The sequence below is a fragment of the Lynx canadensis genome, chromosome C1 (genome assembly GCF_007474595.2).
Source record: "Lynx canadensis isolate LIC74 chromosome C1, mLynCan4.pri.v2, whole genome shotgun sequence".
NCBI classification, from domain to species: domain Eukaryota; kingdom Metazoa; phylum Chordata; class Mammalia; order Carnivora; family Felidae; genus Lynx; species Lynx canadensis.
The window spans coordinates 47,379,286-47,406,482 of NC_044310.1; the positions used below are offsets into that span (position 1 = coordinate 47,379,286).

Sequence of the window (27,197 nt, forward strand, 5' to 3'; positions counted from 1 at the left end):
CTCTTCTATTTCTGAAGAGAATAGTTTGGAGTTCCTGTTCAAAACACTTCTTTCTCCTTTCACACTGTTCTGTTAAATCACATACTCAAACAACATTTAACTGGTGTTATGACTAAGGCAAATGTCATTAGGAAACTACTGCCATATAATTTATACTATCTACATAAGTTATTCTGCCTTATTGAGAATTCAAAATTCAAACAAACGAAATTTGATTAAAGTACCATTAAGTCACTCACTGATGATTCACACAGGTAAAAAAAATTTTTGAGTTATTATTTTGAAGTCCTTCCATTTTGGCCATTCATCCTCTTATTTCCAAAAACAAAATTAGATCTAATCTGACTGGTCTTTTTCAGTAGTGTCAATCAGGCAATGTGAAATAATGGAGGAAATGACAGAGTTAGGACCTGCTCACAGGTCCTCTTTCTGTCAGTGGCTGGTTATATAATCAAAGGCAGGCCCCTAGACCTCTCCTGACCTTAGAATCTCCCAAACACAGAAAATACCACCTGCCTATTTTACAGGACTGTTGTGAGGAATCAAACAACATAGAAAAGCTTTCTGTAAACCGTTAAGTACTATGTGAATAGCAGCTGTTCCTTATATTTATTCTTTCCTTTGAGACCACCTTGCCCAGAAATTTTACTTTTAGCCATCTCAACCATCAGCAAGACAACCACGAGTCAAGAACAAAAATCTTTCTTTTCTGACAAAGCTATTTTAAAAATTAGTCAAATTAATATTGTGTGAGTACTGAAGGTTACGGACAGAATACACATGATTATTTGTTTTCCTTTGGTAATCTTCCAAGGTTATGGCACAAGTCCTCTGTAAAGATGGCTCTATGCAATTCAGTGTCTCCAGAAGCAGTAACAACAATTATGAATGTCTGGTAATGTCTTAATTAAACTATCACGAAAAATTCAATTTGCAGAGCACTTAGGCTAATAAGGTGGGAAGTTTTTTGGTTTGCGCCCCACCCAACACTAAATAATTCAAATAAAAGGTATTGACAATTCAAAAGATGAACTTCATCTATCAGAAAATTCCTGTATCCTAATGAAGCTAGATGAAGGGATTACGTTCACATTATGTTACAAGTTCAAAGCTGAAAGCATTTATAGCAATTTAGGAAAAGGTTTCTGTAATCTAGCCACATTTAATGACAGTATCCTTTTGTTACCAAAATTTTCTCTTTGTACTTAGAAGTACATGATAAACTAGGAAAGACATTCTCCTTTTCAAGTTTTTTTCTTTCTGTATCTTCCTAACACTGTCCTAAGAAACGGCTTCTTAAAGCAAATTATCCCTTTTTTCCAGGACCAAATACCCTTAATGAACAGACAGATGGGATGAAATAGCTATAGATGACAATATGTACCAAAGCTTTCAAAGAAAACTTCCTTATTGAGAAATTTGAAGTCTTGCCTATTAAAATATATTCATATGTTCAAGCTCTCTGCATCACTTGCAATGTAAATGACTAAAACCTCAATAGGCCTCATTAAAATACCCTAGAGTATCAGAAGTTTTAAAACGGTATCTAAAATAGAATTCTTCCTTACCACTGATCCAAAATGTAATTCCTAATTTTCAAATAGCGTTCTGGTGTTTTAGCTTGGCGCCCCTCAAAAAACTCAGGAATTGCTTGTTTTTCTTCTTCTTGAATGGTATTTCTATCTATTTCCACTTCTTGTTCTGGTGGCTTAAGCTCTTCTTCCTCGTGGCTCTCCCCCTCCATTTGGCAGGAAGAATGAAAAAGCATTTCTTCATCACTCAGATCTTCCCGAACTTCACAAAGCTCTGGAGAAGGCAGCTGCCTGGCATCGTCTATTACTCCATTTCCATCATGTTTTTCACAGCTTTTCACCAGTTTATTACATTTCTGATCATTTAATTCAACTGATTTTTTGTCACTAGTGCTCTGTTTTTCAGTCCAAAATGTAATTCCTGAGCTTGAAAGTACTTCCATTTCACCCTGCTTTGTATTCTCAAAATATTCCTTGGAAGATTTAGATATGGAATCTTCCTGGTTGTAAGAAGCAATAAATTCTCCTTGACTGGTTTCATGACTTTTACTATTAGGAATGTTTAATAAGACATCACTGCCAGGAATTTTGGGAGGAGCTTGAGAAGTCACCTCATCTGCCTCATCTGTAATGTCTACTTCTTCATCATCAGATAACTTTTCAATTTTTATAGCATTCAAGTTGGGATCAGCATGTCCCCTTAAACCTGATGGTGTCCAGGCCTTTGTGCCTTCATCTTCATTTTTAATCTGAAGACCACTGCTGCTCTTCTGATGTGGTGTTCCCTTCTCTGGACCATCTAATTTTACCTTATTAAAAATCAAGATAAAACCCCCATATTAACATTTAAAAATTTAACCACTGGTACATATATGATAAATACAATTATTAAACCGAGTACATGTCAATGACATACCTTTATTGTGCTTTCCTTCTAAGGACTGATTCACAACTGCACTTTAAATGTAAAATATCATCATTTCAAATTTCCATAAATATATTTGACTCATTTATGGTCTGGTGATTTTATTAATCAAATAATCATGACCTATGTACAACTACACTTGTTTTTCCATTTTAAGTTTAAAACAGGAATCTGGTGTAGATCAACCAGAGAATGAACCAAAAAAAAAAAAAAAAAAAAACAAACAAACAAACAAACTGTCATACAAAGGGATTCTTTAAGATATTAAAATATTTTTAATGGCTTAATTCTTAGAATGTCAGATACTTCCACTGATCATTTTTTATAAAGCTAAACAGCTCATTATTTAAAGGAATCTATGTCACATATCTTTATTTAGTAAATTGAAGGTAAATACAGCGATAATAGAAACAACTATTTTTCAAAGGTTCATTTAATAGAGTTCCAGCATTATACAGCTTATAATTTAAAGCATGAAATTATCTTCCATATCTGCTATTATAGACATAAATATCTAGTCAAGGAAAAGAAAACAATTGTCAATGAATATAAAGGATTTAAAATAAAATCTTTACATAAATGGTTTTTGAAAAATCTTGTACATGACTGACATTCCCAAGGATGACAGCTCCTAAAAAAGAGCTTATTGTGATTCTGTATCACAATAGAACCCCAGGATCCAGTACTTGAGGTTAACTGGCTTACTGTGTAAAGAACAAAGGGGTAGGAGGAGAGAAAAACAGATGTGGACATATAGCCTGGAATAGCTTTTAACAATCTTGCTATTTACTCGAAGTCTCCTGTTTTTACCCTAAAAATTCAGATAAAATTTTATATTTCATAAGATATTAATGTCTCTTTCAACATCACAGTGTATCCTTTCACCCCAAATCTTTGAGAAAGATTAACACTACAAGATGTTGTGCATGTTTGAATCTGAGAAGCATGGAAGTGCGAATAACCAAGTTAATCTTTATTCTCTTCCATAATACCTTGGCCATGGTGGGCTGCCCTGTAAATGCTTTTGTTTGGTTAAAGACGGAGCACATGATTGATGTATAATGAATCCATTCCATTACCTACTTCCTATGCTCAAATGACACTAAGAGAAATCTTGTATACAGGGTAAAACCTATTATTTGCATTAAAAGAAAACAGCAAGTATCACTTAAGACCCTTTCAAATTCTGTATAATTGTGTTCCCAGAACTCAAGCAGAAAACATATTACAATTTTCTAAACATTAAAACTACATGGTTAAATATAGCATAGATTACTTGAAAGGATAAAGCACTAGACCATAACACTGCAACTTACTGAAGTTCTCAGATAATTTTACATAAAAATTATAAAAGTTTCACTGCTATTAAACAGATTTTAGAATCATGTTAACATTTATGGCCCCTAAGCTCTAATCATTCTTAAAAGCTACAATGCAGCCAATCTTTAAGAAGAAAAGGTATTTTCCAGGAAACAATGACTTCCAATAGCAATACTCAAAAAACTAAAGATATGCTTTCAGATTTTTGAAGATAAACATGTGTTAAGTACTTTATGAATAAAAAATACTTTTATTACAAAAACTTCAGACATTGACTTTAATGCCTCAATTAAAAAGCTACTTTTGCTTACTAATTTTTATTGCAATTATTATTACTGACTAGGATATTTATATCCTGCTTACCTTATTTTTAAAGTACTGCCTGGCATAACTCTTAACTTGTAAAACAGTGCGACTTCCAATTAGCTTTGCAATTTTGGTCCACCTTCGGCCAAATTTAGCCTATATTATCAAAATGGAAAAGAAATTGATTTTGATTAATATTCCAAGCAACTGTCACATTAAGAAAAACCTAAAAGAACAACCCATCTTTATTTTCTAAAGCACACAATGAAGTCTCATATATAGCTAAGATTCTTAAACTCATTAGAATCTAGACTTCTGAAAACTGACCAAAATGATTTAGAAATTAGTTTTTACAGCTTTCAAGATGAAGATGCACCACTTATATATTCCTAACACTATGTATTCATATTGCACATTATGAGGTTCCCAACCTAAAAAACAAATGCCTCAAAAAAGGGAGGTTACATTTCCCATTTATAGAATCAACTGATTATATTCTGACACTGATTTCAAAATATCTTTTTTTTGTTTTAAACCCAGATCCATGGGTTACAATACCCATTACCTATCCCATAGTACTTTTACTCTACACGGTATGGCAGTACACTGACTTACAAGAATGAATCACAAATGATAGGACCTGCAACCAACAGCTTCCTGTAGCCCTGTACTGTTTAAGGCTGTGTGCCTGGGAACAATGAAGCTGTGACAGGAAAAAAAATGAGACCCAGGGGGGAGATCTGGAGGTTTCTGAAGTACAGAAAGGAATGCAATAAATTTTTTTTAAACTATATTTGGTGTTCTAACTTTTAAGTTTATTTTGAGAGAGGCAGAGACAGTGCAAGTGGGGGTAGGGGCAGAGAGAGAGGGAGAATCCCAAGCAGGCTCTGTGCTAATAGCATGTGGGGCTTCAACTCATGAACTGTGTGAGATCATGACCTGAGTCGAAACCAAAAGTCAGATGCTTAACTGACTGAGCCACCCAGATGCCCATGGGAATGCAGTATAATTTTAAAGCTAAAAGGAATTTTTAAGTGTCAACTCTATTACTTGACATATAAATCTTCACAGTAGTTCTACAACTCAGGTAAGCTGATCTCAGGGCCAGATTTATAGGTCACGTTACGACATTTACAGGTCATGACTTACAGTGGCAAATCATCTTCAAGACCTGACCCAAATAATAAATTAATTATATACTTATTTCTGATATTCATGAGAAAATCTGACACATGAACATTTCTTAAAACTGAAAGTACTTTGGGGTGCCTGGTGGCCTGGTCAGTTACGATTCTGACTCTTGATTTCAGTTCAGGTCATGATCTCAGGTTCATGAATTCGAGTCCCACATCGGGCTCCGTGCTGACAGTGCAAAGCCTGCTTAGGATTCTCTCTCCCTCTCTCTGCCCCGCCCTCCCTAAAATAAATAAATAAACTTAAGAAAAAAAACAAACTCAACGTACTTCTAGGATAATTCTTAGTAAGTATAAATTAAATAATTAACAACTATCTTAAATAATTTTTCTCCTAACTAACACCTAGCTGAGGGCAACTTACTGCAAAATTAGTTATATTTATTGTGGGATGAAGGCAAATGAATAACTTCATAGCATGGAACACTTCTGGACGCAGCAAAGATCTGGACAATTGGGGCTGTAGGAGCTTAGGCATTATGAAAACTGGAGATGGTACACTAACAAGGGGAACAAAGAAAAAACTCACCAATTTCAAAACAGAGAAAAAAGAGAGCTCTATGCCCAAAAAAGGGGAAAGAAAACTCTTCCTTCATCATTCAGTACCACACAATTCCCTTCCCTAAAGCCTGAGAGAATTCAGTGTATAAACAAACTATATCAACAGGTTAAAAAGGCTGGGAATACAACCAATAGTTCCATGTAGTTTTGTGGGAAAACATTCTAAGTTTAAAATATCTGTTTATGTATACAAGTAGATATCTATCTATCTATCTATCTATAAATATATATTTGCTTATATAGGGACAAAATATCTCTGGAAGCATACACAAAGAACAGATGACAATGGTTGCCTCCGGCAATGAGAACTAAAGGCAGAGACAGGAGTGATAGGGGGACTTAACACCCTGTAACTTTAGATACCCTTTGAATTTTGAGCCATGCAGATGAAGCCCCTATCATTACCACCAGTGTCAACAATAATCTAAAAATTTACAACCCATTATTGGGTGTGTATATGTGCGCGCGCGCGCGCGCACACACACACACACACACACACACACACACACACACACACAGTCTTCAGTAAGGGGCAAAACACCAAAGCAATCAGCAATCTTAAGTAAGTGACTAGTTAATTAAAGTTCAGTTATAAAAATGATAATCATGCAACAGAATGAAATACCAATATAAAAAACATCAACAATACAGGATAAAAACCTCAGGAGGAGATAAAACCTTCAAGATAGTTTATTTATTTATACAAAGACATCACAGAATATATAGATGTCATGGTGATAACTGTAAAAATACAAATACATTTTATTTCCCTCATCTGCAGAAATGTTAACAATGACATTTCAATTTGCATTCATAAATCCCACATAAATATTACATAAATATCCTATATATAAGTATATATCATTTCAAAATTAGCATAATACTGGGTAACATGTACCTTAAAGAAAAAGATACAACCTACACTTAATAGAAAAAAATTTCCAAATATTTTCTTAAAAGTTTCTTCATGTTAGTAGGAGAATTTTCAGAATTAGAAACTGGCGTACTTTTTTTTTTCTATTATGTAACCTGTGGACATTTAAATAGATCTCAGTGAAACATTCATGCAAAAGAAGTATTTCTGGTCTTCCACTACATCCACTAAAAAAATATTCGGACTGTGTGCACGATGCCAAATATCTGAATAAAAAAGAACTCAGCTCATTATGCAGACCGTTCCAAATATACAAGTTTTTTTGTTTTTCTGGGTTTTTTCCCCCCCAAAAGAAAACATCAGATAAGTATTTTCTTCCTTTTAATCTAGGTAGTTGGTGTTATGTATACAGACAGAGCTCAGTTTCCTGGGTTTTACCAATACCAAAAAAGAGTGGGGGGAGGATGAAAACTATCTAAAATATTGATCCAAATCTATTTTAATATTTTAGTAATCTAGACACGAGTTAAAAGGAATTCTCTCATGCTATACTATCAACATCGCCACTACAGAAAGACTAAAGATGTGATCATTAAAAAGAAATCTCTGGTCTCTACAAATTAACCTTATAATTCTATTAATATTGGCTTCTAGAATTATTTTACTATAAATTAAAAATTGCACTATTTACCAGCCCTTGTTCAAACAGCTCTTTTTCTTCTATCGTCCACTTTACTGAGTAACTGGCTGGTTTTGTAGGAGAGTGTGCCCTGAAGGGAAAAAAAGGAATTGCAAAAAAAAAGTCTGAAATGGAACATTCCATATTTATGCAGCTAAAGGTTACACAGATAGCCATAGGCTAAATTCAATACTGTGTCTAAGAGTTAAAAAGAAGAAGAAAAAGAAGGCTGCAGCCTCTACCTGGGGGCAGATTTACCCTGTCTTGTATACTTCTCTAGCCCAGGATGATAGGAGCCTCAAAAGACATAATCCTTGGGTCTGAGTGAAGATAACACTAAAAGACATCAAAGGAAGTCAATGTGGTAGCCAGCAGGCTTCCTTACACTGGACACAAAGCAGCAGACATTAATAAATTTCCAAATCCTAAAAGGTATATGAGTGTTTAAATTGGCTCCAGAAATATTATCTCTCTGATTCTTTCATGTAAATCTATGTAAATATCAAGCAAGAAAAGAAGAAACTGTGGCATTATGTTTATTACTTCTGAAACGCAGTCCCTTAAGAAATTAAAAATAAAATAGTGATGAAGCTCATTAATTTAATTCAAGCAAACCATTAATCTTTATTAACTTCTTTTTCTTTGTTTGTTGTTATTTATTCAGCAAAATACAAAAGCCAAAGTCTGCTCAGTGCTCAAACCCTTGGCAATTGTAAATCTACCCTTTGTAAGTCTACCCTTTGAGGGACCACAAACGTGAAAGGTTATAAACAATAAATAACAGCAAATTTCCTTCAATTACAGGGAAAGAATATTTATAAAATATTAATACTTAATTTCTCTAGATAATTTTTGAAGGCCACAAATTCAAATTAAATTTTTGTTTGAAATGAGTGAAAATTAACTGACAGGACAATAGAAATCAAGCCAATTCCTAACACATTAGCAGCTTTAAAATATTTCCCCACATATCCCTAGGAAAACATCTTTTCCATAACCTAATGGAATGGCTTATGCAGGACCATAATAGAAATTCTGACATATAAATAATATCATAAAATTATCTTGTGGCATTCCAACATCTGTATAAGAAATTTTGATTTTATATTTTTGTACAACCCAAGGTTGAGAGTTTTTCCACAGGCCAACTATAATTTTTATTTAATTCTCCTATAATTTTAGAATATAAAACATATAAGTACATACATGATTTTTGCTGTTTTCTGTAGACTGCACCACATGAAAAAGAAAATAAGGGAGCTTAGGAACACATTTTTAAAAATACAGTTCATACTGTTAAGAGTATTAAAAATTAATTTTACCTCTTCATGTATTTTTTATCACCTTCCTTTTGATCAAGCCAGAAATTTTCTGGAAATGATTTTTTAGATAAGTAATACCTGTGTAATTATTAAAGAAACTTTTTAAATAATAAAATCATGTAATTTTTAGGTGACTTATATTAAGTAGGCACTCATTATCATGAAAATCACACTTGAACCTTAGCTAAACTAGTTCTTCTTAAAACCGTTCCAGGTCTGCAAAAATTATGCTGAAAATATACCTCACAAGGCTGTTATATGGATTAAATATTACATGTGAAATCACACAAACATAGCACCTGCACAAAATGTGTGCTACAAAAATATTAGCTTCTCCTATATTCCCTATTAGATAGAAGTGGCTAAGAGAAGAATGTAGCCTTAAATGTTTCATTTAAATAATTTTTTCTTAAAACATATGGGAAATGTAATAGATGAATTTGATTGGTTGTCCAGGATTAACTGGGGACTATGATTTCATAGTTCTAAAGGGAACAGAATTCAGGGTTGTTCTCTACCTTAATTAAAATAACTTAGGTCAAATCTGCTATGGACCCTCCCTCTCAAACTTCTTAAAACTGGCCCATTGTAATACTCTTAGATTAGTCTGAGATGTTCTTCCCTTAACAAATATGGACTATATATCTTGTATGTCAGGAACTACGCTAGGTACTAGGAGCTGAGGACCAAGATACAAGAAAACAAACATCCCTGTCCTCTGAAAGTTCACACAGCTTTCACTCTCATTATTTGTTTCCGTATCTGGAAGTGAGTCAATGACCACTTAAATATTCATTGAGAATTGCAAGGTTCAATGCATTAGCCGATAGCCACATATAAACAAAGATTGTAAAATATCTCAGTAATGTTTTTCTATTGATTAAATGTTGAAATGTTATCTTAGATATAGTGGGTTAAATCAAATATCTTAATAAAATTAATTTTACCTGATTTAAATGTGGCTACTAGAAAATTTAAAATGATATATGTGCGTTGCACTATTTTTCTATTGAAAAGCAATGATCTAGGCTGTAGCTATGATGTTGGGGAAAGTAAGAGAATAAGAAAGCCTAAAAGGAGTTAACCTAGGATAATTAAAGGTACACAGACACTCTGAAATCAACATAGCAATAACTGAATAAAGGGAACAGAGAAATTCTGGCTTAACAAGGAGGTAGATATCCATAAAATACAGATGAGAGAGTTAAAAATAACCCCCTGTTTATCAGACTATTATTAATAATCTTTAAAAATCATAAAACCAGAAATCATTTTGTTCAATCCTTTCATTTTACATATAAGAAAACAGAGTCCCAAAGAAGTTAAATTGCCATCATCAAATTTAAACACGGACAAGAAGCTAGTGGCTAAACTGTGGATAAACATCTACGACTTCTGAGGGAAAAAAAATCTTCAACCTGCAGTTATTTGTTTTGTGCTTTTTACTTAGATTCCTACCATGTAACATCTGTAAATTGGTGGAGTAAGAAGGGAGAACTTTTACATATTCTAATTCAGTGTCCCTGGGTAAGTTAACATCTCTGCGTTTCAGCTTCTATAACTGAAGATAAAGGCCTGGACTCAATGATCTTGGACATGGACTAAAGGGTCCAGCTGACGTAAAACATCCTATAATTTCTATTCAACATTCAGATAGTATAAAGAGTTGGTTGACAAAAGAAACTCAAACATACTGAGTCAGATCTCAAACTCTGCAGTAAAACAGAACTAAAGGAATAAAAGGAGACTATTTGCATAGGTAGATAACACATTATGTAACTGCAGTCTGGGGCCAAACAAGATCCATCTAGTAATAACAGTGGTCTCTTTTGTAAGTCTTGCATTTACAGGTTTTTAACCCTGAGAGTTTTACTTTCCTCATGATCATTAAAGGATACTCTTCTTCCAACAACATCTTCTGAATGACAGCTCTGTTCTCTTCACTGATGGTGCTATCCAGAGTCCAAGGCTATTAAAAAATAAATATTTTTCTTTTTATTTACGCTTTTTGAAATTATCTTCTATGTCTTATTAAATGAAATACATGATACAAGGATTACAAATAATAAAAGCTACCATTTACTAAGCACAGACATATCTCTGATTCCCACGATAACACTGTGAGATAGGTGTTATTACTTCACTGATGCATCCATGGCCCCGCTAATGTTTCAAGTGGAAGACTAGAGAGTTGGTACACAAGACTGCTGGATTCCAAGGCTCAGGCTCCTTGCCCATGATAAAGTCATAATGGCTATCATGTACGAAAAGTTATCAGGTAGCAAGCATGTTGCTAGATATTTCACCTATTTTCAAAACTCACCACACTTTTTTCCCTTAGGCCACAATCTCTCCTTAAAGGATCATACTCATTTTCAACTCTCAAAACTTAAAAAATTTCAGTTCAGGTCTCTTCTCCAGGCTCCATCTAGACTGTTATATCCAACTGTCTACTCAAAATGTCCACGTGGATATCTAGCAGGCTTCTCAAAATTAACATATTCAAAACTCACTAACATATACCTTCACCTGCTTCTCCCGTGTTCCCAACTTTGTACCCAGCATTATTAGTCACCTACTTATTCAACCTAGGAATCATCCTGGATTCCTCCCTTTTTTCTCAATCCCATATCCGATCTACCAAGCAGTTCTATGTCCAAAACATAATTAAAATCTGACACCTCTGCCACAACCTCAGGCCATACCACCATCTACTCTTGCTTAGGTTGCCACAAATGTTTCCCAACTGGTCTCTTTGGTGCTACTCTTGCTGCATACAAACATGACAGAGCTCTGGTCTGCCTCTCCAACCCTGCCACTCCCCGCTTTCCCACGACATTCTAGATACTGGCTTTCAAACAGAGCCTCTGTGCTGCTATTCCTTCTGCCTAGAATGTTTTTCCTCAACTCTTCATGTATCTACTCCTCTTTGTTACTTGTCAACTTAACTGTCACCTTCTCAGTTTCCTTCAAAGACACCTTCATCTAAAATAGACTCACCCCATTACTCTCAGCCATCATCTTATGTTCTTCACAGTCTATAATTAATTAGCCTACTTATCACCTGACTCCCTTTTAGAATACAAGCTTCTTGTGAGCAAGACTATGTCTCAATTATGTTTCCCCTGAACCTGTCCTAGTGTGTGGCACACAGTAAGTACTCAATAAATAATTGCTAAGTGAAAAAAATGAACCCTGCAACGATCCCCATCTTTTAGAAGAAACTGAGGTTCAAAAATCTGGTAAGTGGTAGGGCAAGGATATATACCTAAATCTAGCTGGCTCCAAAGTTGTTTCTCAACAGGCCATTTTTCAAAGTCAAAAGAAGTTAAGACTAAGTTTCTTTTCTCTTTTTTTTTTTTTTTTTTTTTTTTTTTTTAATTTTTTTTTTTTTTTTTTTTTTTTTCAACGTTTATTTATTTTTGGGACAGAGAGAGACAGAGCATGAACGGGGGAGGGGCAGAGAGAGAGGGAGACACAGAATCGGAAACAGGCTCCAGGCTCTGAGCCATCAGCCCAGAGCCTGACGCGGGGCTCGAACTCCCGGACCGCGAGATCGTGACCTGGCTGAAGTCGGACGCTTAACCGACTGCGCCACCCAGGCGCCCCTCTTTTCTCTTTTTTAATGTTTATTTATTTTTTGAGAGAGAGAGAGAGAGAGAGAGTGCAAGCGGGGGAGGAGCAGAGAGAGGGAGACACAGAATCCAAAGCAGGCTCCTGGCTTTGAGCTGTCAGCACAGAGCCCGAGCGGGGCTTGAACCCCTCAGCCGTGAGATCATGACCTGAGCCAAAGTTGGACACTTAACCGACTGAGCCACCCAGGTGCCCCTCTTTTATTTTTATTTTTATTTATTTATTTATTTTTTTTAATTTTTTTTTTTTAACGTTTATTTATTTTTGATACAGAGAGAGACAGAGCATGAACGGGGGAGGGTCAGACAGAGAGGGAGACACAGAATCGGAAGCAGGCTCCATGCTCTGAGCCATCAGCCCAGAGCCCGACGCGGGGCTCGAGCTCATCACAGACCGCGAGATCATGACCTGAACTGAGGTCGGACGCTTAACCGACTGAGCCACCCAGACGCCCCTCTCTTTTATTTTTAAAGCAAGAAAAATGTTTCAGTATATTACCTCTGCAACTGCTGAGAACCACCAAGCAAGAAAAGAGGTACCCGGGCAATAAGTAGTAGCTTAATGCACCTGATATTTTCATAAAATACTTACAATAAGACCATTCTCAGCTCTCCATGATGAATCAAGATAGTGATCTTGTAAAACAGACGCTGTATTTTCATTGCTTCTGTAATAATTAAGAAAATGGGTAAAAAAAAAAAAAGGGGGGATATTATGCCAGTTAATGAAAATAATTTACACAGCAGTGACTGGCAGGGTATAGATGTTACGCAAATATTGTGTTCCCTTCTTCCATTAACAGACTTACCAGTGCAGAAATGCCTGCTCTATTTCTTTAACCTGTGATATATACAGTGGCGTTAAGCCACCCTATTTCAACCGCTAACCAGCTAGTCTGTTCACTTCTGTTTGCCAAGAGTAAACAATTTCAAGAGAAAACAAATACCCTGCAGCAGCAACCACAACATGCTCTATGGCTATGAACTAACACTTCAGAGTTCTTTTGATGTGCATGCATATGAATACAGGAATTCAACTTTACAATTAATTCTTTTAGTTATATCTAAAGCATAAAGGCCATCAACAGCAGCACCACCCTCAAAATGAAACAACAAAACAGTGGATCAAAGAACCAAAATAGAAAATACTCACAGTAAAGAGAACAGAAAACTTGATGTTTTAATAACAACTTATATAATAAAAAAAAAATTAACTTGGGTTATCTGGGGGTTTTTCTACATCCACGGGGACTAAACTGTTAATTCTCACTCCTTTCACCAAACTATTAAAAACTCTCTGAAGTCACATTGTTCACTTCTTATGCAAAAAAGCCAAACAGTTAAATTTTAGAAGGCCCAATCTAGGATATAATTAAATTTAATATTTGCTTTTTTATGTCTTGAAGTTATAGTTTCCTAGAAAATTACTGACTTTTCCCAGACCTACTCTAGTGGTAAGAATTTTGTACCTCAGGCTGCAAAAACCTATTTCCAGGTTTATACTTTTGAATCCTCAATTAGTTCTACAGTAGTTCTAATAAATTGTGGGACTAATGGATTACGTACAATGAACTAAAAGCAGTTAATTTCTCTCTGCTGTTGATGGCAAAAAGGTTTTAACTCAGGTGTTAACTGTGATTTGGTAGCATTCCAAAGGATTCTGAGACTTGTATCAGCAGCAGGAAAACTCTGCGTAAGGAAGTCTGCCAAGGGTGCAGGAGGTGGGACTAGTATCACTTCAGGTTCAATGCAGGTATCTTTTTACAGTGTTCCTCCATAAGGATTAGCAACTTCCACACCTCTGGTGTATACATCTGGACACCTACCTGAATCTCCACAGGTAGGCATAAATTAACATGTTTAAATCTTAGTTGAAAAATTCCACCCAAATCTGCTACTCTTCCATTGTTTCCTATCTCAAAACATATTAATTCCCCTAGTTGCCCAAGCCAGAAATCTGAACCTGCCCTTATTTCCTCACAATGGACATTCAATTCGTTGCCAACCCTGTGGCTTCCTCCCTTTTCAAATCCAGTCCTTCCACTATATCCACGCTGACCTCTAAGGTCCTGTAGTTTCAGACCCACTTTTCCTGGGTAAGTGCCTAAGATAAAGCTGACACGTCATCCACTTCCCCTTATCTTTTTCCATGTATCCCCATCTGGCCCATATGTAAGTTTTACTGTCTCTCACCCAATAAGAATGTTAGTTCTAGGAGAGCAAGTAGTTACTTTGATAACTGCTATATATGTAGGCCTTGCCATATAAAAGGTGCTCAATCAACATTTGTTGAATGAATGAACAAGATAGGTGGAACATGGGTCACCCAGGTCTATAGAGTTACGGAATGAGAATTTTATCATAAAACAAATTAGGGACTGAAGGGAACAGCATGATCAGATTTGGATGTAAGAAAGACTGATCTAACTTCAGTAAGGAATAGAAGAGGGACAAAGAGACAAGTTGAGAGTGAGTGATTATATAAATATTAAGAGAGGTGACAGTAATTTAGGCCTAGGGAACAAGCAGTATGAACAGGAAGAAGTAAATAAACTTGAGAGGATACTTAGAATCAACAGACAGAAGGAGTGAACGAAGAGAGGTAAGGAAAAGGGATAAAGTCTAGGTCTGTGCCTTGAATTACTGAGTGGATGGTGCCATTTATTGAACTAGGGAACTTGGAGAGGCAGATGGCAGGTGTGCTGGGAAAAGTTTGTAAGCTGAGATTGAGGTGCGTATGAAACATCCAAAAACAGATTCAGAGAAGTAGATAAATGGATCTAAAGCTCAGGAGAGATGTGAGTTGGTGACGGATTTGGGAAACATCAGCATGTTTTAAGGTGTAACTTGAAATAACTGTCATTTTTTTTTATGGTAAAAAATGGTTGAACATTGGCAATATTTTACACGTTCCAATCCACCAGAGAGCAATTTTAAATCTTGAGAGATGGCATAACTAGGGGCTGCGTGGCTAGTGTTAGTTTTTGTTAGTTTTGTCTGATGACAAAACCCCACGGAACACTTTAAGGACAAGCAGAAGAAAAGGAAGATGAAAACGAAAGGTAGAAGTAAAAGGGAAACCAAAGTTTCAATGCCACCTTCTAACTTTGGTAGCTAGAGTTTAGCAAGTACTTAGAAGTGTGTTTTCAATTAATCCTCAACGGTTCCACAGACGTTGTCATTAGCTGTAACTACATACTTCAAGGGGCACCATTCACACTACATTCCATGCGCCTGGAGCTCCAACATCAGGGAACACCACTCAGCAGAATATGTTAATGATGCTCCTTGGAGTTGGGTAAGGCGATGGCTCTGACCATCAGGAACCAGTAACTTTTGTATTCCTGCTTGCATGAATCTAAGATGATCATAGATGTCACTAGCAGACCCAAGGCTCAAGCACATTAGCAAGAGAAAGGAAAGAAAAAGGCAGAAAAATTAAACACGATCAGAAAAATAAAGAACCTATGGTAAAGGGGTAGAGCCAATGCTCTCAGACATTTTGAGTTTCCGAGGCCAACTCACTTCTCTCTGGACTGCAGATAAGTATCCCTTGCTTATCACATGGACTTATTGTGACAAGTAAATTAAGTCATCCATGCAAGAGCACTTGGTCAAGATTAACTTGATCTACACAAATACGAACAATGATTGTTATTAAAGGCTCCTTACTCATCTGTACAGTTTTGCCTAATAGTTTGGGAGAGAATGACTATATGAATTTAATTACTCCTCACATTTTTTTTTTTCAACGTTTATTTATTTTTGGGACAGAGAGAGACAGAGCATGAGCGGGCGAGGGCGAGGGGCAGAGAGAGAGGGAGACACAGAATCGGAAGCAGGCTCCAGGCTCTGAGCCATCAGCCCAGAGCCTGATGCGGGGCTCGAACTCACGGACCGCGAGATCGCGACCTGGCTGAAGTCGGACGCTTAACCGACTGCGCCACCCAGGCGCCCCTGCTCCTCACATTTTTATACTGCTTTAGTGTTCAGTAGAATTTTAGACCCACTATCTTAATCCCTCACTGGCAAGGTTGGTACTGTTCTCCAAAATTTACAGAGGCCCTAATATTACGTTGGACCATATGAAATTGCCATTTTTTAAGTCAAGAAATGGTCTAAGACTAGCAAATCCACATGGTTCACTCAACCTAACAGACTTCTAATGAGGCTGTTGGCATTTATAAGCAACATAACTGGCTGAGTTTAGAACTGAGCTCTTCCTATTCCTGACCTGATTCCCGACCCGTCTATGCCTCTTCCACTTCTAAAAGGTGACTGGGGAAGCACATTTTAAAAATAGTACGTATCAATTTCTTACTTGGAAAGCAAGCAGCCAAAAGGCTAGATCTCTCAAGCTGGAGATTGCTGCTTAAAACCACATTGGCCTGTTCTCCAAGAATCTGCAAGTATTAAATAGTGACCCCTCACTAGGTCCACATAGTACCTTCCACGGGGGTAAGGAGACAGTGAAGAATAAAACATTTACATAGCTTGTACTGTATGCTACAGCACATCCCATGATTACTTCATCTGATGTTCATAACAACCACATGAGGCACACACCATGACTGTCAGTTTACACATGAGCTGTCTGAAGCTCAGGCAAGTTAGATGTCTGGCCCAAGGTCACACTGCTAGCAACTGGCAAGTCCGGCCGATGCAGGAGAACCCAGAGCTGTCCTAAAGTCCTATCCCTTCAAGTCAAGCTGCCTTTCAGGAAGTTTTTCACAACTAACCCCAAGTGAAACCTATGGTCAGTAGGGATGAAACGACACGCCCAAGGTCACACGGCTTAACAAGCGACAGAATTATGGATTCTAGAGCTCAGGTCCCACCCAGAGTTCGCCCTTGTTTTAGTTATTGTCCGGAGGGGGCAAGTGGGCGGATTCTGGCGAGATTCTGCGGTGGAGCTAAAGGAGGAAGGAATCTAATTGTTGCAGAGAGTGCAATGTGCTAGGCGAAGTCGGCGCCCTCGTAACATCCCGGTAAAAGGTTAAACAGCCGTCTGACACTGGCCTCAGGTCCCCGCCCGCGGAGCTCAGGTGTATCTTACAGGCGGGATGGGCGCGGCGCCTCCTTGGCCACCAGGAGACCCTGGCCCAGCGGATGGTCTTCCGCTTCCCTGTTCCTTGCCGGACCCGCAGCCTTTCCAGGTTACTCTCCTCGCACCCGCGCTCCTCCCCATCCCAGCGACACTCGGTCTCCACGCCTCACCCTGGCTGTGCCGTGGATGGCACCACGTCCCCTTCAACATCCACATCCGCCTCTTCAGCCGCCATGATGGGACCTAAACCCATCCGTCCTCCCGAGAGATCCCGCGAGAGGTGGAAGGATTGGGGTGGGGTCTCAGGCGTCACGGGGCGGAGTTGAAGCCTCGTCCAGCCCCTTCCGTGCAGTGGAGGCGGGCCTCCAGAGAAAAAAAGGACCACAGTAATGTGCACCTTGGTTCGTTGGACCCAGTGTGTAAAGTCCTTTGGAAGCTCTTTAGGCTTTCTTTGAAGATTGTGCTCTCGGACAAATTCTTGGCTCCTCACTTGTCTCATTGGTAAAATGGGAATAATGTAAGTATCTGGAGTGCTGAAAAGTTCAAACCAGACCTGCTTTGAACAATGAAAGGTGACAACAATGAAAGACCCTTACCTGCTGCTGGTTTTCTTTTTTTCCTTTCCTTTCCTTTTCTTTTTTCTTTAAGGAAAAGGATCATTCAGCGATTATATGAAGTACTAAACAGTTTCTATTTTAAAATTCAAAAAATATTTAAGAATGTAACTGATTTTATAGAGATCTTTACAATTAATTAAAAATTCACATTCATAACCATTGATCTTTACAATAACCCAGTAAGGACTGGTATCATCAGTCACATTTTACAGATGAAGGAACGGGCTCAGAAAATTGAAATGACTGGGGCGCCTGGGTGGCTCAGTCGGTTAAGTGTCTGACTTCAGCTCAGGTCATGATCTCACGGTCCGTGAGTTCGAGCCCTGCGTCGGGCTCTGTGCTGACAGCTCAGAGCCTGGAGCCTGAGTTGGATTCTGCATCTCCCTCTCTCTCTCTGCCCCTCCCCCACTCAGGCTCTGTCTCTCTCTCTCTCTCAAAAATGAATAAACATTAAAAAAAATTAAAAAAAAAAAAAGAAGATTGAAATGACTATCAAAGGATATATAGCTAGTCAAAGACAGAGCTAGGACCAGAATCTGGGTCTTTTGACCCTTTACTGAGTGCTCACCCTCTACAAATCATGTTAGGAACTGTGAAAGATAAACACCATTTCTCTCAAATTTTGACTTCTCAAGAAATTAGATATTGGCCTTAAGTATCCATCTACCTTAGGGGCACCTGGGTGGCCCAGTGGGTTAAGTGCTGACTCTTGATTTTGGCTCAGGTCATGATCTCACCATGGTTGGTGGGTTCCAGCTCTGCATCAGGCTCCACGCTGAGCGTGGGGCCTGCTTGGACTCTCTCTCTCTCCCTCTGCCCCTCCCCCTGCTCATGCTCTCTCTCTCTCAAAGTAAATTAAAAAAAAATTTTTTTAAAAGTATTCCTGTACCTTAGCATTTATCAACTCACATTGCTATAACTGTTTATTCACTTGTCTGCCTCTAGCTCTGAACTATGAATTCTTTAAGGACAAAGGCTATATCTGCTAGTCTGCATACTAGTCCTTATACTACCAACATTCAGCATGGTGTCTGACACGTCATAGATGCTCAATAAATATTGAAGTGATGAATGAATGAATGAATGAATGAAACAATTTAAGTGTGCTCAAGACAGCCTTCTAACTGACCCAGGCAGCCTCTCCACTGTCATACCTCCTCATGTCACTTTTTGCTAAGTTTGTACAAAGAACAGAGGACAAAATAACAAAATTTAACTGCCATATCTCTACAATTTCATAGTATGTTAACAGAAAGTTTTTGAATTATCCTATGTTAAGATTTTTCGCATCAAAATGAACTTTTGTAATTATTCCAATCCTTGTAAATTTAGTTATTTGTAATAGCTAACACAAACATGAGAAGAACATTTTAGTTCATTATGATGCTCTGCTTTCCACAAACTGAAATCGAATGAATGTCAGAATAACTTTAGAGTAGAAAGGGAAGAGGATGACTTACAAACAGAGAGGATGGGTCATGGCTAGTATGATCACCTCCCATATCCCAGATATTGTGTAGGATAGAATCGCTTTTGGGCTTCCCAGGAAATCTGCAAAGTAAATATTATCACCCCTTATCCCCCGCCCCCACCTCATTTTAGAGGCAAGGAAACCAAAATTCATAGAGTTACAGTTATACAGCTGAGTACTCGAGGTGAGATTTCAATCCAAGTCTTTATCCCTCTATACCTCACTCTATTATATTCTAATTCACAACAAAAAGAATAGGGTCTTTTGGAATACTATGTGAACTGGTATTTTCTCATTTGGTTTAAGAATAAATTATAACCAGATACTTTTTCTGATCTCTTTGAGGTGCTTAAGTCTAGAAGTGAGTAGAAAGTATATTTTGAAGGTTGGAAACTTATCTTGGGTTAACAAATTCTTTTTCTGTCCCCCATTAATACACTCTATTTCCTTCGTTGGTCCTAAAACAGAATTAGTAAGAGGTGCCATATCTGCAAATCCTCACAAATGTTGTTAGAGGAACGTTCAGTCAATAAAGTGTCTGTCTCACATTTTAACTACATTGTGTTTGAATCCATTGGAGAGGCAGTTTATGGCTTCGTTTCTCCCCATTTCTGGTGAAAAAAGATCACTGCATTTTTATTGAAGAAGCAAAGTATAATTGCAATATTAATCCGTAAAAAGCTAGCATGTTAGCATTCATGCTAATTATCTCAGATTTGTAAAGTGCTTTAAAAGCAGTCACACAACTGCTCACTAATGTTATTGTTATGTTATGATCCGAGCTGTCAGCTAAATGACTGCCAGGGATTCAAAAGAGTTCCCATTTGAAAAATAAAATGGCCAGTGATCAGATAGGAAAACCACTTTATCTATACAGAGGTGAGATAATAGATGAATGCAGACGTAGACTTACTTATGGGCTACACTTGGCAGGCAGTGGATATGGCTTGAATTGTTCCAGGAAAACAAGCTGCATTTTATTTTATTTTCCCTCCCCGGTTCCCTGAAATCACATAAGGTAGCTACTGAAAAAGCTGTTCTCAATATGTTGTAAGGAACGTCTGCCAATGCACTTCTTACATTTTAATTACAGTAATGTTACATCCATCTGACATTATTTGGAAGGGAAAGAAAAGATGCCAATATTAATGAGCTCCTACTGTGTGCCAGCCATTTTACATACATTATTTCCTTATAGCTCTTGGAGGTAGGGAATTATTATTTCCACTTACAGATGTAGTAACTGAGGTTCAGAATAGTTGAGCAATTTACCCAAGGAACGGTAGCTTATCGTTTTTTCCTGACATCATGCTATCTTAGGTTAGGTTCTAATAGCATCATTTAGAATTGCATTTTTTCTTCTCAGCAACCCCCACTGAAAGGATTATGCCTCTTTCTTAACAGCTCCGGGAGGATGGGTATAGCTGGCCAGGCTTGGGTCACGTGCCATCCAAGAAGCCAGGTGGACTCAATTCCACCAGCATCACGTGGAATAAGGAGGCGCGGTGGCTCCCCGAGCAAAATAAGGGTACTGTTTCCAGAGAGAGGAAGAATGGAGGCTGGGTAAGTAAAACAACAGATGCCCACTATACTGCGCTGTGTTTCAAGTCCCCTCTGTTTCCTCAGGCCCTTAGTATAATCTGTTAACAGCTACAGGCTCATGTCAGCCCTACATTGGGCAAATTACTCAACCTCTCTAGACTGTTGCTTCTTCATTTATAAAACGACCTATGAAATAATCTCCTCCAGAGGTAAAATTCTTTCATCACATTCTTATTCATTTCATGGACATTTAGGAACATTGTTGTGGACAAAACGGGGATGGAATTGTGGAAGTTTGCATGGGGTTGTGTACGGTTGGCTGCTTAGTTAAGGACGGGCCATAAACAAAATATTCCCTCTGCCTGGAATCGGCAACCCTTCCCCCACTCCCAGCCCCTCCACATTCTGGGGCGCTCTGCCGCTCTCTCACCCCCTCTCTCTCTTTCCCTCTGAAAGAGCTCGTTCTGACTCAGCTTTAGTCAACTGTTGCCATTTTGGAACTCTGGCTCAGAGTTACCAGATCTTCTGATTTTTCTTTTAAGACAAGACAGAAATCAAGATTAATTTGTGAAAAACAATTCAAATTAAAAAAAAAAAACACTATTGAACAAAACAAACACTTATGTGGGCTGCATCTGACCTGCAGTTTGTGACTGTTGCCCTAAATCTTTCTTTTGCACTACATGTAACACTTCAGTGTTCTTATGTTTTCACAGGTCTGAGTATGGCACTAGACTAAAGTCTTCTTAAGGGCAGGGAACATGTTTCTTTTTTTCTTTTTTTTAAATTTTTTTTTTCAACGTTTATTTATTTTTGGGACAGAGAGAGACAGAGCATGAACGGGGGAGGGGCAGAGAGAGAGGGAGACACAGAATCGGAAACAGGCTCCAGGCTCTGAGCCATCAGCCCAGAGCCTGACGCGGGGCTTGAACTCACGGACCGCGAGATCGTGACCTGGCTGAAGTCGGACGCTTAACCGACTGCGCCACCCAGGCGCCCCTCTTTTTTTCTTTTTTAAAGAGAGAGCGTGTGCACATGCAAGTTGGAGAAGGGCAGAGAGAGAAAGAGAGAGAGAGAATCCTGAGCAGGCTCCGAGCTCAGCAGGGAGCCTGATGCAGGGCTCAATCCCATGACCCTGGAATCATGACCTGAGCTGAAATCATGAATCAGATGCTCAACCAGCTGAGCCACCCAGGTGCCCCATGTTTCTGTTCCTCTTTGCATCCCTCGCTTGTAGCACAATGCCTGGCACATAATAATCACTTAACGATTTTTTGTTGAATGAGTAAACCAACTACAAAGAATAAAGTCAGAGATTTTTCTTTTAATTGAATACAGAAAACTTACTTTATAAACATGTAATCAATGGATATTTTAAAGGAGAACTATATAAATAAATATACATATATATACACACACACACATATATATAACAGTTGCATTATGATCCTGACAAAAAGTACACATCCCAACAGAGATAGGAAAAATTATAAACTTAAATAGATTCCCAAAGTCCTTTCTCATTAGTGAAAGAGATATATGAAGATGTATGAAGTTCTATTGCCTGCCTATTTATTTTGTGCACTGCCTATACTTTTGGAGGGAATTGAGGGTAGGAAGAAGGCAAATAACCAAGTTGAAAGGAAAAGTTCATTCTGTGTTTATTCTGAAGGGCTGTTTAAGATGAAGTGTAAACCTCTCAGTTCTATAGCTCACACATGATTGAGTGTGTGTACATAAAATCCAGTCCAATGTCCTTATTGTCTAGGTAGCTCACTTTCTTTCTTTTTTTTAAGAGAGGGAAACAAATCATAAGAGAATCTTTAAGGTTTATTTATTATTCACACACATACACACACACCCACACACACACAGAGTGCAAGTGGGGAAGGGGCAGAGAGAGAGACACACACAGAATCTGAAGCAGGCTCCAGGCTCTGAGCTGTCAGCACAGAGTCTGATGCAGTGCTTGAACTCACCAGCCATGAGATCATGACCTGAGCCGAAGTTGGACACTTATCTGACTGAGCCACCCAGGCACCCCTAGGTAGCTCCCTTTCTATATGAAAAGCCAGCTTCAGTGTTGTGTCCTTTCTTATATCTTCCTGACCATCCACATAAACCCCCTCCTCTGTGACCCTATAGCCACAAGTGTATGCTTGTGTCAGAGTGCCCATAACTCTGGCCAGTAATTGTCTGTGGGCCTGCCTATGTCCACACTAGCCTGAGACCTCCTTGAGGACAGGGATCATGTCCGTGGTATCCACACCTATCACATAGTAAGTGCCCTATCAATGTTTGGATGAACGACATGTCCTCTATATTATGAAGCATCTTGTTATCTCAAAGCTTCAAGATATTTCGTTCAATTCAGTAAATGTTTATTGAACACCTACTATGTGCCAAACACTATTCTGCATGCTTGGGATACGCCAATAAATAAAAAAGCCTAAGTTCCTACCCTGATAGAACTTATATATTAGCAGAGGGGGAAAGAAAATACACAATAGACATAATAAATTAATTATATATTTGTTAGAGGTGATTTTTTTTTTTAAAGGCACAAATTTTTTTTTTAATTTTTTTTTCAATGTTTATTTATTTTTGGGACAGAGAGAGACAGAGCATGAACGGGGGAGGGGCAGAGAGAGAGGGAGACACAGAATCGGAAACAGGCTCCAGGCTCTGAGCCATCAGCCCAGAGCCTGACGCGGGGCTTGAACTCACGGACCGCGAGATCATGACCTGGCTGAAGTAGAACGCTTAACCGACTGCGCCACCCAGGCGCCCCTGTTAGAGGTGATTGAGTGCTATGGAACAAGAAAAAAAAAGTAGAGCAGGATATGGATCCCAAGTGCTCAGAGTGTTGGAGTGGTGCAGGTTTTAAATAGGAGCTTCAGTGTAGAGCTGTTGGGAAGGTAGCATTTGAGCAGAGTCTTGCCAAGCTGAGGGAGGTGCCAAACTGATGTCAGGAGAAAGTGTTCAGGTGGAAGCAATGGCCAGCACAAAGATTCTGGGCGGGAATGTGCCTGGTGGAGGCCAGCCGGGTGGAGAAAATGAACGAAGGGAGAGTAGGAGGAGAGGAGGCCAGACAGGTAACAGGACCACATGCTATAGAGCTTTAGGTGTCATTATAAGGACGTTACTTTTCATTCCGAGCAAATCAAGAAGTCATTGTAGCAACCAGTGAGATTGAAGATCGATATTAGCCATGGCAACCCGTGTCATACAGATATAACCTGAGAGCACTGTGCGTCTCTCACTCTCTGCACCAGAAAGTGCACACATGCACAGTCTAGGAAAGCAAGGGTGTTAACACCCCACGAGACAAGGAGACAACAGATCACCAATGGGGAGCAAATCCTTGTGGGATGGAGCCCCAATTGGCCACAGAGTGGAACAGAGCAATAACTTACCCTTGCCATGACTTTCCCTCCTTTACTATTACGCTCTTTCCAGTCCTTCTTCATAATCCTTGGGACTACTTCCCAAATACACGAGTGTCTGAAGCCCTGATCTCAGGGCTTTTTTCCTCAGGAAGCCCAAGATAAGACACTGTTGTTAGACCTGGGCTTTGAAAGTTGAGCAAGAGCTTTCCAAGTGTAGAGAGAGTGAAAGTGCACTCCAGGCAAAAGAAAACAAAATGCAGAAGAGAAGACAAGGAGGCATGGATGGTACAAGAAGACAGGGTGAGGGAGTTGCAGCAAGCTGCTGTGGCCAAAGCATGGGGTGTATAGAGGACATGAGCAGGAGAAAGCCAGTGGCGAGATTTGTTCGTTGAGAGATACCTGTTGGATACACTAGACTGAAAATATTGAAAAAATGGTACCCCAACGTTGTGTTTGTTGTTTGTCCCATAAGCATTCACATGGTTCTAGGGGTGACTGGCTGGTTCAGTCAGTAGACGGTGCAACTCTTGATCAGGGTCGTGAGTTTGAGCCCCACATTGGGCATGGAGCCTACTTAAAAAATAAAATAAAATGCTATTAAAAAAAAAAGCATTAATAGTATTCTTCATCTCTAGGAAATCAGTGGCCCATGGACTGAGTGATAACTGTGAGCCATGCACTCAAGACAAAATTGAATATTTGGGTGAAAGACCAAATTCTGGAAACTAACACTGCTCTCAATGTGCATATTATCAGCAGGTACATAAAACAAATTTACAGCCATTTTATTGTGACCAAAGGAGAGGGGATCCTGAAAAATTTCAAGGAAATGAAGTAAATAGAAATGAATTATGTAATACCCATTATTATTAATTAAAGTTACATAAAATAGCAGTGCATTTTCATTGTTTTGTTATTATGAACAAAACAATTTATAAGTGCGTCTATCTTATTTACCCTTAATTACCCACTTGGACATAAGTTCTTCAACCACAACTACTCTTCCAGGAACGGATGGTACATTTCGGCTTGAAAGGAAATTTTGGACCTCTTTGTTTCAGCACTATGTTCTGTCTTGTGCAATAATTATCATATTTCATCGAATCTAAATTTCATTACCATGGATAGTAGCTATTCCCTTATTTTATGTGCCATTAAGAAAGAATAAGTGGTGTCAATTATATTTTGACATATTGTGGATTGTAATTGCATCCTGATTCCAGAGATTTGAGAAAACGTATCACTTAAAATTGATGCCTGCAATTTCATTCCACCCCCACCCCCCGATTGTGAATCCCAGGGTGGTGAACAGTGATTTGACTTGTTCAACCTTGATTCTTTCTAATACTTGATACAGTTCCTGATACGTGTATGGTTGATATGTGTTCAGCAAATGTTTGTTGGATGAAACAGAACAGATTTCTATGTACCCTTACCCTCCTTGGCATAGGAGAGTTCATGGGATTAAAATTTCATCATCCAGGGCGCTTGTCTGGCTCAGTCAGTGGAACGTGTGACTCTTGATCTTGGGGTTGTGAGTTCAATCTCTGTGTTGGGGGTAGAGATTACTTAAAAACAAAATCTTTAAAAAGAAATTCCATCATCCACCTCAGAAACCTGCAAAGTATCATGAAATAGACCCACTACGATTCAGCATCAACAAAAATATCATATTACCATCTTTTTGTTCATACTGACTCAAGATTTAACATGTGTGATTATCCACAATGTGTTTTATGTATGTTTGTTTCAATGCCATGGATTATGTTCTATCACATTCATAAGAAAACCAAGGACTTCTTTTAAAAAAATGGTTTAGGTAAATGTGGTAGTAAAAATAATTTTGAAAGTAGAGATATTGTGTTAATTATTTACATGTGAGGGTGTATTTGCGCGGCCACATGCTATCCCTAACTCTTCCAACCCTTTGAAAGGATTTACTTGGATAGAAAAAAACTGGACATCAAGGAACTATTCACATACATTTTCTGTGGTTTTCATTTAAGACAGGAAGGGGTTTTTCAAGGTTTTCCACGCTTTTATTTGATTTAATTTCATGCTCACTGGAGCCCATTTCCATCACAGTCACCGACACCTTGAACTTGCTGTGATTTTCCTCTGTTAAGCAGCCCAGATGATATTCAGTAAGATTCTTGGACTCTAAGCCCCATGTCTTGGAAACAGACCTCACGGAATTAGTGAAGATTCTAGGGCATTCTTCTTACTGAGCTGGCTAAGCCTTTGAAAATATACTATGGCCACTCGGATTTGCAGCTTTAGTGGACCTGCCGTGAGGTTCCAGAGACCTTGGAGGGCTCGGTGCCTGGGGTGCAGTGGTTACACCTCATTAGCCGCAGAGCAGGGGCTGCCTTCCTCCCTTTCCCCTGTGGTCTACATCTTCCCATTCTGGCTGCGGGGTCTTGGGAAGGCAGCACAGAGTCACTGAACTGCTTCCCAGGGGAGTCCAGACAGACACACACCCACACTATGCTTCCCAGGCTGCAGAGATTTCATCTTTATTTCTCCTTTGTCTGCTCCCATAGGAGTTTAGGTGGATCCTCAGAATGGCAAAGGTGATGCTTGCTGGGGTAGACAACGAACGGTGGAGTGCAAAGTGAACAGGAGGGAATTCTGGCTTTGCATTTATTAGCAGGGTACATTTGAAAGGTACTTGTTCCTGAGACCCAGTTTCACCATCTGTAATGGTGGGTCAGCATCCCTACCTCAGAGGGCTGTTGGAAGGATGAAATGATATGAAACAAAATGACCTAAAGATAATGGAAATGG

General features: G+C 38.6%; 1 protein-coding gene across 2 annotated transcripts in view; it reads right to left on the reverse strand.

Moving 5' to 3' along the window:
• MYSM1 (Myb like, SWIRM and MPN domains 1) overlaps positions 1–17,681 on the reverse strand; it is a 35,348-nt gene extending 17,667 nt beyond the window's left edge. For both annotated transcript variants that reach the window (XM_030325569.2, XM_030325568.2), the window contains exons 1-8: positions 17,562–17,681; positions 12,937–13,012; positions 10,611–10,681; positions 8,713–8,790; positions 8,597–8,620; positions 7,403–7,481; positions 4,141–4,239; positions 1,569–2,341 (exon numbers count right to left, since the gene is read on the reverse strand). In XM_030325569.2, the coding sequence (XP_030181429.1) occupies positions 1,569–2,341; positions 4,141–4,239; positions 7,403–7,481; positions 8,597–8,620; positions 8,713–8,790; positions 10,611–10,681; positions 12,937–13,012; positions 17,562–17,644 (1,283 nt within the window). In that variant the 5' untranslated portion in view covers positions 17,645–17,681. The remainder of the gene's footprint in view (positions 1–1,568; positions 2,342–4,140; positions 4,240–7,402; positions 7,482–8,596; positions 8,621–8,712; positions 8,791–10,610; positions 10,682–12,936; positions 13,013–17,561) is intronic.
• Between the last annotated feature and the right edge of the window lie 9,516 nt (positions 17,682–27,197).